The sequence below is a fragment of the Elgaria multicarinata genome, chromosome 20 (assembly GCF_023053635.1).
Source record: "Elgaria multicarinata webbii isolate HBS135686 ecotype San Diego chromosome 20, rElgMul1.1.pri, whole genome shotgun sequence".
Classification (NCBI taxonomy): domain Eukaryota; kingdom Metazoa; phylum Chordata; class Lepidosauria; order Squamata; family Anguidae; genus Elgaria; species Elgaria multicarinata.
In genome coordinates this window covers 6,626,965-6,640,765 of record NC_086190.1, presented here as the reverse complement: position 1 = coordinate 6,640,765, position 13,801 = coordinate 6,626,965, and the positions used below count along the sequence as shown (strand labels likewise).

Here is a 13,801-nt window from a genome sequence, read left to right as displayed (position 1 = left end):
TCTCAAGACACAATTTCTCTCTCCTTAGAAGGTTTATTACGAGTAGCGCTTGTAATAACTGCCCAATAATTTCAGGAAATGTCAACATATTTATAAGGTCAGTTCTCCTTAGATACCATGGCAGAACTTTCCCACCAATCATAATACAGTTCTGAAAATGCAACAACCAATGAGAAGCCAAGCATTTAGGCATGTACAGAGTTTGAGTGCTTCTCTGACTGATGGTGCTATATAAATAAATAATAATAATAATAATAATAATAATAATAATAATAATAACTAGAAGATACCACAGTTACAGCAAAACATCTCTATCTGTTATTTTCTTGGTTATCTTTCTTTGCAGACATCCTCCACCCTCTGACTGCCGGGGTGGACAACGCCTATGTTGTCACATAGTTTCAGCATCAACTTAATTCTAAAAGCAATTGCAGCATTAAAAACAAGGTTTAAAGGAACAGGAAGCTATGAACTTTATGAACTATAGCTAAGGATGATAGGCCATTTTCCTATACCTATGGGCATAGTAAAAGAACCAGCTAAATTTCCGCGACAGATTCCCTCCTGATGGTCGTTACTTTGCCCATTGCCATAAATCTATTCTTTATCAAAGCTCTAATCTTCACTCTCTTGTTCTGCAGCTTGTTCTAAAGATTTCTTATAACATAATGTCATAATGTTTAGTACACAACAACAACACAATGTGATTACAATTATTATTGGGGTTTTTTTAAAAAAAAATATGATTCTTTTCATAAATTCTCTTAACCATCCTTTTACATTAAGGAGCTAACTCTATAGGTTTTTACAAATGTGGATGTACATGGTTACTGTATTCTAGATTACAGATTATTGACGTGGTGACTTGTCATGCTGACCTACTTAAGTTATGGGATGCTTTTGAGACTCTTCTTTGGATTGCAATGCAAGAGCAGGGCTTGTACAATAAAAAAAATAACACACACTCAAATTTCATTTTTACAATTCAGAGAACTATAGAGGTTAAAAACACACAAAGTAGTTGTAATGGTGGTGTCTTAATGTCTTCTCTTCACTGAATGTCGCTTAGCGCATTCAGACTGCGTTGGAGGATTATTATGCCTCGTTAACTCAGAAACTCTTGACTTGAGGTTAAAAGGACAGCTAGATGTCATTCCGTGGAGGGGAGTTCTTGCTCTTCTAGCTTCCACTCGCTCTCTCCACTAGACATCCTGTCTTTTAGCACATGCAGGGGCTCTCCTGGCCGCTTGCTTTGTCCTTTAACGTCTCAATCAGGACTGGGTAACTCTCACTCTTTAGTGCAATAGGATCATCTGGATCATTCTTCTGGCATCTTGGATTTAGCCTTTTCACATGGGCTGCATGTATCCAACTGTGTGTGGTCAGCAACACAATACAAGGCCCGTCCTAAATAGGAGCCAACGAATTGGGCTTCTTACGGACTTTTATGAACACTGCATCTCTTACAGGAAATGATGACATGGAACATCAGCTGGAAGCAGTTGCTTGTTTTTCACTTTTCTTTGGAGTTGAACTAATAGTCTGTGTAAGTGTAGAACATAACAGATTATTTCCTCACTGCCCTCAGTGAGGGGGAGATGGTTTTGGTGGAGACAGTCCAACAGCTATAGGCCTCTCAAATACAATCTCATGTTGTGTGAGTCCATGTGTTCTGTTGGGGCTGTTTCTCAAGTTCATTAACACCAAAGGAATTTCACTTCAATTCTTAGTATAGTCTGAATCCACCCTTAAAGGTACGCTAAATTTGGGCACCACTTCTCTTAATAAGTATTTAATTGTGGATTTTTCTGTTGCATATTATACAGGGAAACATTCTACCCATCTACTGAAATTGCACACAACAGTCAAACAGTATTTAAAGCTTATTGCATTAGTAAATTCAATAAAGTCAATCTGCAACATTGAAATGGACTATAAACCCAAGGGTGTGTGCAGATAGTTTAGGACTTTGAAAACTTCAGGCAAGTTACACAATTTTGGCACACTCATTTAGCTTCTAGGTGTATTCTTTAAGTATTTATTTAAGTATGTTAGTGTCTTAACTAAATCTCAAGATGCAATTGGTTTGTCATCATAAAATACCCATACATTATTTTTCTCATTATTATTATTATTATTATTATTATTATTATTATTATTATTATTATTATTGTTATTTTCCTCAAGATTCTTTTTCTTAAGTTGCAAGATTCCTTTTCCCAAGTTGGAGTAGTATCCTGGGAAAAGAGTGTTCTCTTTAGTGTTGGATTCGCAAAATTGTTCAAAACAACTTTGCAACTAAGGGGCTATTTGCTACAGGCCCTCCTGCGGCTATCATAAAGCCTCTATTTTTCTAGATTTGCTCAACTGCATGACAAATTGCAAACCAATTTTGTATGAATATTTATTGACAAACCCTTTGCTAGGTTCTGGTTAAAGCATTTAATTCTGTGGCTTGTGCACTTCATACTTTCTAATGTGGTATACACTTCCCTTTTTTCTGTCAGTACTTGAGAAATTACTGCATTCTCTAATTTTTTTGTAATTTTAATTCCCAAATATTTAATCTCCTCCTTAACTCTCATTTCTATTCCCTTATGTTCCCATTCCTTTTCTTCCTTCTTAGTATAATTAAACAATCATCTCTGATTTAGACCAATTTATTCTTAACCCTGTAATTTCTTCAAATTCCCTCAACTGATATTTAATTCTTTCTATTTTTCTTATTGGGTACTTAATGGTCAATAAAGTGTCATCAACTAAAAACGTTTCTTTTTCCTAAAGCTTTTAACACTTGGTGTTGTGCAGACTTCTACTGTTACTTTCTACTGTTAGTTTTTCCCTACCCAGTGCCTGCTTACCCTACCCTGTACCTGTTTGCATTCTCTTCCCCTCCTTATTGTTTTACTATGATTTTATTAGATTGTAAGCCTATGCGGCAGGGTCTTGCTATTTACTGTGTAATCTGTACAGCACCATGTACATTGATGGTGCTATATAAATAAATAATAATAATAATAATAATAATAATTTCCCTTACCTCTCCAATTCCTTCTAACTCTTCATCCTCCCTTAATGCCTTCGCCAATACTTCCATAACCATTACAAACAGGACCGGCGAGAGCGGACATCCTTGTCTTGTACCTCTGGCTAGTCATATCTTTTTGGTGAGTCCATCGTTTACCACCACTACAGCTGTATTTTGGGAATATAACTGTTCTATTATGTTTTTAAATTTATTTCCAAATCCCAATTTATCTACAATAATCTTTAATGCCTGCCAGCTCACACAATCAAAGGCCTTAAAAATATCCAATGCCATAATTCCTGCCTTAATATTTGATTTTTTTATTACATTTATTACATTTAAAACTCTTCCCACTAAACTATGCATCTGCCTTCCTGCCACAAATCCACATTGATCTTCTCCTATATAAATGAATAACTCATTTCCAATAGTACTGTTGGGTAAAGCCAACCCTCTCCTCAGACGCATATGCCTGGTTAACTATCGCAGATCCAGGATGTGGAGATATAAATTCATTTATTTAATGATCCTTGTAATCTGGATTACCTACCAATGTGTCAACATCATGCAATTGCAAATTAAATCATCATGACGCAATAAGTTTCTCAGCTGATGGATCAACTACTTAGGTAACTATTACACAGTTGGTAAGAAGTGACAAAACAAGTTATTATCTTGCAATAACTAAGGATACTCAACAGAGGTAGGACATTAGATTTTCTGGTGTCAGAAGAGGCTACATCTATTGGACATTTCTATACTTCTTTTCAATGGATATGGAATTTGGTCAAATGCTTTGGATGCTGGTATCTTATGCAAGCATTACCATTCTCTCGTTGGTGTTTGCATGGACAATTTATTATGATATTACCAGGACACACATTCCTCCAGGAATCAAGCAACGTTTGAAACTACGACTTTTTAATTTGTCAATAAATGTCGGTTTTGGACTGGTAAGTTTACAGTTTAAAAAGATTTTTCTGTGGATTAGTTTGCTGGGCATGCAGGATCTATGAAGCACTTCCTTAAGTATGGAACTGGGAGAGAGGAACTTCCTGATCAGCTGGATTCATAATTGCTTGGAATGAACATAACATTTGTCCATCCATTTGCCTGGTAGGAGTGTTTTGATTGTGAATCTCCCACCCATTAGTTGTGGAGGCATTGTGGGGGTTCTGCTATTGCAATAAGATTGCAGGCTGCACATTTACCACTGTCTTTCAAGGAAAAAGCCTTCCCTGCCTGCCTTTGAAAGACACCCAGGCAATCTCAAAAGCAGCAAACTTATTGGAAGCGACCTCAAGTCCTTTCATGGTTATTCAAGGAACTGCAGCAACATGGAAGGATTCTTTCAAAAACAACAACACACCCTACAATGCCCGCTGTTACCTATACCCCCCCAATACCCCCACAAATAATGTGATTCAAAAGTTCGCTTCTTCTCTAACTTGTATTTCTTTGCTTATTTTTCTTGGTGGGTGGTGCGAAATCTGAGTCCAAGTGGTTGCAGATGTTGAACCAGAAAACTCAACCCAGTCTGTGGGCATCACGCGTACTGCATTAAATGCAGTCACCATGTCCTCCAAATCTTTTTTTAAAAAACCTTTACTTCTCCTCCTGAATGTCTTCAAATTGTTCTCCCAACATTTATTTCTTTTTCCCCTTCAAATTTTATTTTATTTTGAAATTTTCAAAAATTAACACTCTATTTCCTCCCCTCCCCTCCTACATGCAATAGCCATTCAGTAATTATAATAAATTAAGGCAGAATAATAATAATAATAATAATAATAATAATAATAATAATAATAATAAATAAATTATTTCTAACCCGCCTCGCCATTCCGATCGAGGTGGGGAATAACAGCAAGTATAAAATATATAAAATATTAATCAAAACACATTATACATTATTAAAACTTCCTAAAAACATACTAAAAAAATACCAAAAGTATTCTAAAAGCATCCTAAAATTCCACTGGATAGGCCTGCCAGAACAGATCAGTCTTCATTGCTTTCTTAAATGCTAAAAGACTGTTAAACTGATTAATCTCCTCTGGCAGGCCATTCCACAGTCTGGGAGCAACAGTGGAAAATATCCTCTGGGTAATACCTGTCAGCCTAGTTTTGCCTGGCTGAAGGAAATTCTTTCCAGAGGACCTGAGTGTGTGGGGCAGATTGTACAGGAGAAGGCGATCCCGCAGGTAGCCTGGACCCAAACCATTTAGGGCTTTAAAGGTGATAACCAATAGGGCTGTGCACGGACCCCCGATCCGCTTTGTGGCCCAATCCGGAAAATCCGATTGGGCCCAATCTTTTTTGCACCACTCTGCCCGTCCCCCCGCTCCACTCTGCAGAGTGAGATCCAGCTTTGCCGCTGTCACCGTATGGACGGCAGCAGCAGCAGCACCAGGTAAGACAACCCCCACTCCCTTACCTGTGTCCATCATCGCGGGCTTCAATTGAGGCCCTGGCTTGAAGCCAGAAGAGGCCTCAGCCTTCTGTTCCATCTTCAACCGGGGCCTCAATTGAAGCCCACAATAGATGCAGGTAAGTCTCCCTCCTCCCTGCCCCCTTACCTGGCTCTCCCACCACCGCATGGATGGCAGCGTCGGCAGTGCCAGGTAGGCCAAAAAAAACCTTAACTACGTCCTTCGCGGGCTTTAATTCAGGGTCTGCCTGGAAGCTGGAAGAGGCCTCGGCCTTCACTTCTGGCTTCAACAAGGGCCTCAATTGAAGCCCGCGATGGACAAAGGTAAGCCTCCCTCCTCTCTGCCCCTTTACCTGGCTCCGCCATCACCACCGCTGCATGGATGGCGGCGCCAGGTAGACCAACCCACCCGCCCCCTTACCTGTGTCCCTCACGGGCTTCAATTGAGGCCCCGGCTTGAAGCTGGAAGAGCCCAAAGCCTTCACTTCTGGCTTCAACTCCTCCCTGACCCCTTACCTGGCTCCACTGCCATCGCCGCAGGAACTGTAGTGGTGCTGGCAGCGCCAGATGAGTCCCCCTCCCCACCACTTACTTGCGTCCGGAGCTCCGGATTGAGGTGATCCTCTTTGCCTCGATCTGCAGCCCCCCAACTCTCTTTGCCTCCACCTTTTCCAGAGGCGAATGAGGTCGCCTCGCTTCTGCTTCTTCAAACCGAAGAGAAGCGGAGCACAGCCCTAATAACCAACACTTTATTTTTCAGATAAGGCAATCTTTCAAACCTAAGTCCACCAGGCATCCAATGAAACTCCTTTTAGGTCCTTCCAAAATTGAGCAATGACCAGTCTGGCTGCCACTAACAAAAATCCAGCCAATGGCTTAAAGGAGCAGTTTTTGTTGTTTCCCAGAAAAAGTCTGAAAAGTGCCTATTATTGTTCACCCTTTACTGGGTTTACTCTGGATCACTCTTCTTTGTTCTAGTACCCAAAGGACCCAGCTCAGGTGCCTTCATCAGGGGTTTGAGATGCTAAATCCGTCTCTGTGGCACACCTACTTTTGCTTAGGCAAAATAGGGCAACAGCCCATTAACACACACACACACACAGCGCATGTGTAAAAGTGCAATGCTGGAAAAAGTGTCTGTCTAAACATGCAAAGGATTGTTCCCTTTAGCTTCAACCCACATTCCTGTTTCCCTCGAATTATCGCCTACAGTGCTAAGCTGTTGTTGTTGTTGTCGTTGCTAAGTAATCACACCTTGGGCGGCATCTCTCCTAATATACTTTGCATACCAGGAAAAGGGTTTAAGGGTGGAAATGTAAATAAATACATTAAAAATCAACAGATGAACCAATCTGATTCAAATTTGGTATGCTTAAAGCTCTCCTTAATATCTATTACTGTGCCAATGTCTTTATCTTTAAAACTTACGCAGATGTAAGCATTTGTTTAATTTGTCGCTTAAGAGTATCAAATCCTGCTCCTGCACCTCCAGTGGCCGCTCAGAAAACAACAAGTGATTCGTTCCAAAACTAGGAGCAAAATAGGTCAGGTCTTTTGGCTTTATAGCACAATTAAAGCAGGATGCATTAATTGTCAAAGCTGATTATAAACTGGAAAACTTCAGAGTACTTCACAATAAAAGCAGATTATAAGCTGGAAAACTTCGGAGTCCTTTGCACACAATTCGCAGTGATTGCACAGTATAACACTGGTGTGATAAAGACCTTTGACTCACCATTTCACATAATGAGTTAAATAGCATGAATAATCAAATTAGATTTCCTTTTGCTGCGGAACACACTTACAAGAGTAAGTACCATTTTGTTATAGGAAAGGATACTATCTTCTGCCATTTCACTGGCCAAACAGCAGTACTACTCAACGCTGATCCAGTCAAATGCTAGGCATCCTCAGCGGCTCTTTGCGTCCTTCAATTCTCTTCTGAAGCCTAATCCACCATCTCTCCTCGCCTCTCTGTCTGCTAATAACTTTGCCTCTTTTTTCAATGCTAAAATCCAAACTATTCGCTCCGATCGGGCCAGCTCTGCTCCTCTTCCAGTTCCTGTTCCTCATCTGTCAGTTCCTCCTGCAAATTTCTCTGTGTTTCCTTCGGTCTCAGCTGATGAACTGTCTACAATACTGCGCTCTTCGAAGCCTTCCACTTTCTCTCGTGATCCGATTCCTTCTCGAGTCTTTATAAATCTTATTCCCGCTCTCCTTCCTTCCTTGCTTCATATTATTAATTTTTCTCTGTCCTCTGGTTCATTTCCTTCTGCTTTTAAACATGCTACAGTCTCTCCCATTCTCAAGAAACCTACTCTTGATAGGCTATCTCTGTCTAACTACCAACCTGTCTCTTTGTTGCCTTTTGTTTCAAAGATCCTGAAGCGTGTGGTCTACTCTCGTTGTCTTGACTTTCTTTCTAGTAACTCTGCTCTGGATCCTTTTCAATCTGGATTCCGTCCTTTGCATTCCACTGAAACAGCCCTTACTAAGATCACCAATGATCTTCTTACTGCCAAGTCTAAAGGCCTTTATTCCGTTCTTATTCTCCTTGATCTAACCGCAGCCTTTGACACGGTTGATCATGATCTTCTCTTAGACTCCCTTCATGACCTTGGACTTTGTGGCTCTGTCTATAACTGGTTTGCCTCCTATCTAGCGGGTCGCTCCTTCAGCGTGTTGGCTAACAGCAACTCGTCTTCCTCTTTTCCACTTTCAGTAGGGGTTCCGCAAGGCTCGGTGCTTGGCCCGTTGTTGTTTTCTTTATACATGTTGCCCTTGGGTAATCTTATTCAATCTCATGGCCTCCAATATCATCTGTATGCCGATTTATATTATTATATCTTTCATCTCCGGAACTTTCTCCTGATGTTCACGATCATATCTCAGCATGTCTTTCAGATATCTCAGCCTGGCTGCTTCATCGTCGTTTGAAACTTAATATGGCAAAGACTGAATTGCTTGTTTTTCCTCCTAAACCTTCTCCTCATCTCTCTTTCTCTCTTACTGTCAATGATGTTACACTTACTCCAGTCAAGGAAGCTCGTAGTCTTGGCTTTACATTTGATTCCTCGCTCTCCTTTATTCCTCATATTGAGGCAGTAGCTAAATCCTGTCATTTTTTCCTGTATAATATTGCCAGGACTCGATCACTTCTGTCTGTCTCTTCTGCCAAGACGCTTGTTCATGCACTGGTTATTTCTCGGTTGGACTACTGCAACCTTCTTCTCTCTGGCCTTCCTTCTTCTCACATCAGTCCGTTGGTTTCTGTCCACCACGCTGCCGCTAAGATCGTCTTCTTGGCTCGCCGCTCTGACCATGTTACTCCACTTCTGAAATCTCTTCATTGGCTTCCAATTCACTTCAGAATCCAATATAAACTTCTCCTGTTGACCTTCAAAGCTTTTCACGGTCTAGCTCCACCCTATCTCTCCTCTCTCATCTCACACTATTGCCCCGCTCGGGCTCTCCGCTCCTCTGGTGCCATGTTTCTTGCCTGCCAAGGGTCTCTACTTCCCTTGCTCAGCTTCGTCCATTCTCTTCTGCTGCCCCTTACGCCTGGAACGCTCGCCCAGAACATTTGAGATCTACAAGTTCAATCGCAGCTTTTAAAGCTCAGCTAAAAACTTTTCTTTTTCCTAAAGCTTTTAAAACTTGATGTTGCTCGGTCTTTAGACTGTTAGTTATACTGTTATACTGTTAGTTTTACCCTACCCTGTGCCTGTTTGCATTCTCTTCCCCTCCTTATTGCTTTACTATGATTTTATTAGAATGTAAGCCTATGCGGCAGGGTCTTGCTATTTTATTGTTTTACTCTGTACAGCACCATGTACATTGATGGTGCTATATAAATAAATAAATAAATAATAATAATAATAATAATAATAATAATAATAATAATAATAATAATTTAAAAAAACCAAATATCTGCCAGCTGGTACAGAGTTTGCCTCCCTGACATTCCTTTTTCTTCCTGAAGCGTCATGCTTGTCTCTTTCTCTCCCACTTGTTGACCCGTCTCCCTCTCAGCCATTTAATTTCCCTTGTCTTATTCTCTCTCTCCCCCTTCCTTTCCCTTCCTGTCACATGCACTGTTTGTGGAGAGGTTTCACAGGTTTAATGTTTGTTCATTGGTTTGTGGATATTTTTAAATCCGCTTTTCCACTTTACTTGAATGTGGAGTGCTCAAGGCAGCTAACATAAAATTATGAACAGTAAAATAAAACTAAAAATGAATTAACAACTGAAGACAGTGGAGGGGACGTGCAAGGGGAGAGCAGCATGACCAATCCCTCTCAGCCTCTCCCCCCCAATTCTCTCCCAGCTGCTTACCAGGACACCTACGGAATGTGCCCTCTGTCCATCCTCTCGCTCACCCTTTTCTGCACTGCTTGGTCAGGATCAGGGGAAGGCAAAGAGGGTGGCACAGCTCCAGGCCAGGCTGCCACCACAGAAATGCTGCTGTGGCTCCATGACCAGGCCAAGGTGCCCACCCACTGTGCCTGCCTGCCTGCCTACCTACTGCACCAAGGCCAGGCCAGGCCACCAGCCTGCCCAGCCACCCAAATGCCCACCCGGCAGGCACAGCGACATCTGCTGAAGAAGCCTGGGTGGGGGATGGGAGAAGCTGGGGAGGCCCGTTTCTGGAAATATGGACATGGTCCACCCAAGCCCATCCCGCTCAGGCATCCCGTCTTCTTCTGGGTTGTTGCCATGGCTGGCTGGGCCCATTCCCAGAAACATGGAAAAAGGCCTTCCTCCCACACGGCCATCCAAGCTTTTTCTTGTCTGCACATCGGCTACGCCATTAGCATAGGTGGAAAGATATCTGATACTGGCATGGCCGGTCTGTGCACTTTATGGAGGCCATTATAATAAAAAAATAAAATATCCCCCCCCTCGGAACTGGACACTTGGTCACACTAAGTGCAACACTGTCTAAGGCTGCCACTGTCAAGATGTAGATACTTAATGCACCGAATTCTGATTTATTTCCTTATCTCCTGTTTTAAACAGGCACAGTTTCTGGAGAAGCTTGGCATTTGCCCTAAACATAAAGCTCTCAGGTTTATTACGGCTTTAGCACTACCAGTGATATCCTTAAAGATGATCATCAAGGATCTGGTGTTTGATGAGGTGCCAGTGAGGGTGTATTGGCCCAGAACACCAACTACCGATAAGAGACGAGCAATGATCTTCTTTCATGGAGGAGTTGGCGTGTTTGGAAACTTAAGTAAGTTTGGTCTGGTTAACAGAAGATGGAGTTAAAAGAGACATCCTGTTGTACTGTTTCAGTGATCTCTTGAAAATTCCAGCTTCATTGCTAATGAATAATCTTTTAACTTGGGATGTCAGAAGATCCTGGTTTGGGGATGGAACTCAGCAAATTTTCACAAGCTCGACTCCTGAGATGCCAGTTCATGAATCCCAGAGTGGGCATGACTTGGCGTGCGCTGATTGGGGCAAGCTCGTAGTTTCCTGCTTTTTGTGTGTATGCAAATCCCAATTTGTGCAAATTTGCAATGGGGAATATTTACAGAAATTGTGATTAATGCAAAATCACAGCCATAAACATTGCAATTTGCACAAAGTGGACCTTTACCTCTACATGTTTACAAAAACTGTGCTATTTCTGGCTGCGATTTTGCGCAAATCACAATTTCTCTAAGTATTCCTAACCATGAATTTGCGCTAATCACAGTTTGCAGTGAGCTCTTGGAGTTTTGCGGCTTCTGCTTTTTGTGCTTTTATACTGTATTTTGTATTGTGTTTTTAACCTGTTGGTTGTTTTATTATGGTTTTAATTTTTGTGAACCGCCCAGAGAGCTTAAGCTATTGGGCAGTATAAAAATGCAATAAATAAATAAATAAATAAATAAATGGAATTTCCAGTGAAATTAAATGTGATTTTTAATAGGGCTGTGCATGGACCCCACGAACCGCTAAGTGGCCCGATCTCGAACTTCCAGACGAGGCCTGAACCGGTTTGGATTGATCCGCCCATCCCCCGCTCTGCTCCACAGAGTGAGATCCGGAGAGGTGGACTGAGATTTTGCCCCCTTCCCCACTTACTTGCCTCCATGGTAGACAGCAGGGTGTCCAACTGGGGAGCAAATAAGCCCCCTCCCCCCTTTCCCCTTACCAGTGTCCATCGCAGTCCTTCATGGGCTTCAATTAAGGCCCCAGCTAGAAGCCAGAAGACGCTTGAAGCCTGCAATGAACACAGATAACCCCCCCCTCACCCCTGCCCCCTTTCCTGGCTCCACCACTGTTACCATGGAGATTGAGGCATCGGCAGCAGAGCCAGGTAAGTGAAAATCCCCACACCCCCTTTCCTGGCTCCCTCGTGGTCTGTCGCAGGCTTCAACTGAGGGCCAGGCCTCAAAGCGAAACCAGGCCTGCTTCCGCTTTGAGGCCTGGCCCTCAGTTGAAGCCCACAATGGAGTCTGGTAAGCCCCCTCCCCCCTGCCCCCTTACTTGGCTCTGCTGCTGTTGACACATGGACAGCGGCAGTGGTGGCGGAGCCAGGTAAGCCAAACTCCACCTGCCCCCTTACCTGTGTCCTTCACGGGCTTCAATTGAGGCTCCAGCTTCAAGCCAGAAGAGAAGGCTGCGGCCTCTTCCGGCTTGAAGCCAGGGCCTCAATTGAAGCCCATGACGGACACAGGTAAGCCCTCTTCCTCACTGCCCCCTTATCTGGCTCCATCACCATCACCGCATGGACTGCAGTGGTAGCTTCACCTCGATCCACAGCCCCCCAACCCGATTCATCTCCGCCTTTGTCAGACGTGAATCAGGCCGCTCTGCTACCACTTCTACGAACCAAAGTGAAGTAGAGCACAGCCCTAATTTTTAATATGGTATGTAATCTGGATTTTAAGATAGATATATATATATATATATATATATATATATATATTAAACAGTATATAAATGTATATACCTTCAAGTATAGTTCTTGTATTTCTTTTCCAGTAACTTATGGAAGGTTGTGCAACTACATTGCCAGAAGGAGTGGTTCTGTGGTTGTGTGTGTTAGGTAAGTGGTCCCCTTCATCTGTATCCTGAATCATGACCCCTGGTAGATGTGCCGTCTCCTCCAGTAATGCCTGGCCAGTATTGCCTCCTCAGCCAGCACTCATTGAATTTCAATCTATTGTGAGTGTCCTTCAAAAAATCAAAAAACATGATTAAATTCCAGGTATTGGATTGAAATGGAGTTACACAGCACCTGGTACAGAAGCTTAATAATGAAGTGATATATAAATTCCCTTTGGCCTCAGAAACTTCAACGCTAAATGGAGACAATATCTTGCCTTTGCTTTAGATTTCGGTATGCTCCGGAGCATCCATACCCAGTGCCAGTTCTGGACTGTCTCGCTGCTACTATACACCTGTTGAAGAATGCTGAGCGATATGGAGTGGACCCCAACCGCATCATCCTTGGTGGGGACAGTAGCGGAGGCACCTTTGCTGCTGCAGTTTGTCAAGAACTGGTGACAAGGAAGGATCTCCCAAGGGTCCGAGCCCAGGTCCTTCTCTACCCATTCCTTCAAGCAGTGGACTTCAATTTGCCTTCTTATCAGCAAAACCATTCAGTTCCCATCGCATTCAAGAAACGAATAGTCCAATTCGGCCTGTTGTATTTCACTGGGAGAAATGTCAATGCTGATGAAATTATGTTAAGTGCCCATGTTCCGGAGGAGTTGAGGGTGAAGTACAGAAAGTGGGTTAGTGCAGATATCATTCCAGAAGAATTTAAGGTCAGGGGTTATGTGCCACCAGTGCTTGCTCCATGTATAAAAGAATTTTATGAAAAAGGCAAGCAAGTCTTTGAGCCCATGTTTTCCCCACTTTTAGCAGAAGATACTGTCATCTGCCAGCTCCCTGATACATTCATTTTAACCTGCGAATATGACGTTCTCAGGGATGATGGACTGTTGTATAAGAAACGCCTGGAGGACAATGGTGTGCCTGTGACATGGCATCATGTGAAGGATGGGTTCCATAGTATATCCATGTATGTTGATCATGGGCCTCTTGAATTTCCAAGCTCACGGAGCAGTTGTAAACGTATAGTACATTTTTTAGAGCGTTTATAGAAGTCTTTCGTCTACTGCAGTGCTACACTACCCCTTCATTTGAGGAACAAGCCTCCTTTTAGGGATCTCCTGATCTGTCCATCTCACCATGATTGCCACATATTCACAGTGATGACCATTCCATTCATTTTCGACACACACTTGTGATTTCTGAAAACATAAATCCAAATGAAAATCCATAAATGTTTTCCTGCATTTTTGTCATTGTTTTTTTAAGTACAGCTTTTCTAGATATTT

At 42.4% G+C, this 13,801-nt stretch overlaps 1 protein-coding gene across 1 annotated transcript; it reads left to right on the top strand.

Moving 5' to 3' along the window:
* The first annotated feature begins 3,804 nt into the window (after nt 1-3,804).
* Nucleotides 3,805-13,564, top strand: LOC134411447 (arylacetamide deacetylase-like 3). The gene is made up of 4 exons (XM_063145248.1): nt 3,805-3,981; nt 10,479-10,695; nt 12,438-12,501; nt 12,790-13,564. Exons 1-4 carry the CDS (start codon nt 3,805-3,807, stop codon nt 13,562-13,564), a joined length of 1,233 nt encoding a protein of 410 aa, XP_063001318.1.
* Nucleotides 13,565-13,801: the final 237 nt, after the last annotated feature.

Excerpts from the sequence above, each read along its gene's own strand:
- LOC134411447 (XM_063145248.1), top strand. The coding sequence starts at position 3,805 with ATGGAATTTGGTCAAATGCTTTGGATGCTGGTATCTTATGCAAGCATT. Across the intron at positions 3,982-10,478 it reads TAAATGTCGGTTTTGGACTG|GCACAGTTTCTGGAGAAGCT; the intron begins GTAAGTTTACAG and ends TGTTTTAAACAG. Across the intron at positions 10,696-12,437 it reads TGGCGTGTTTGGAAACTTAA|TAACTTATGGAAGGTTGTGC; the intron begins GTAAGTTTGGTC and ends TTTCTTTTCCAG.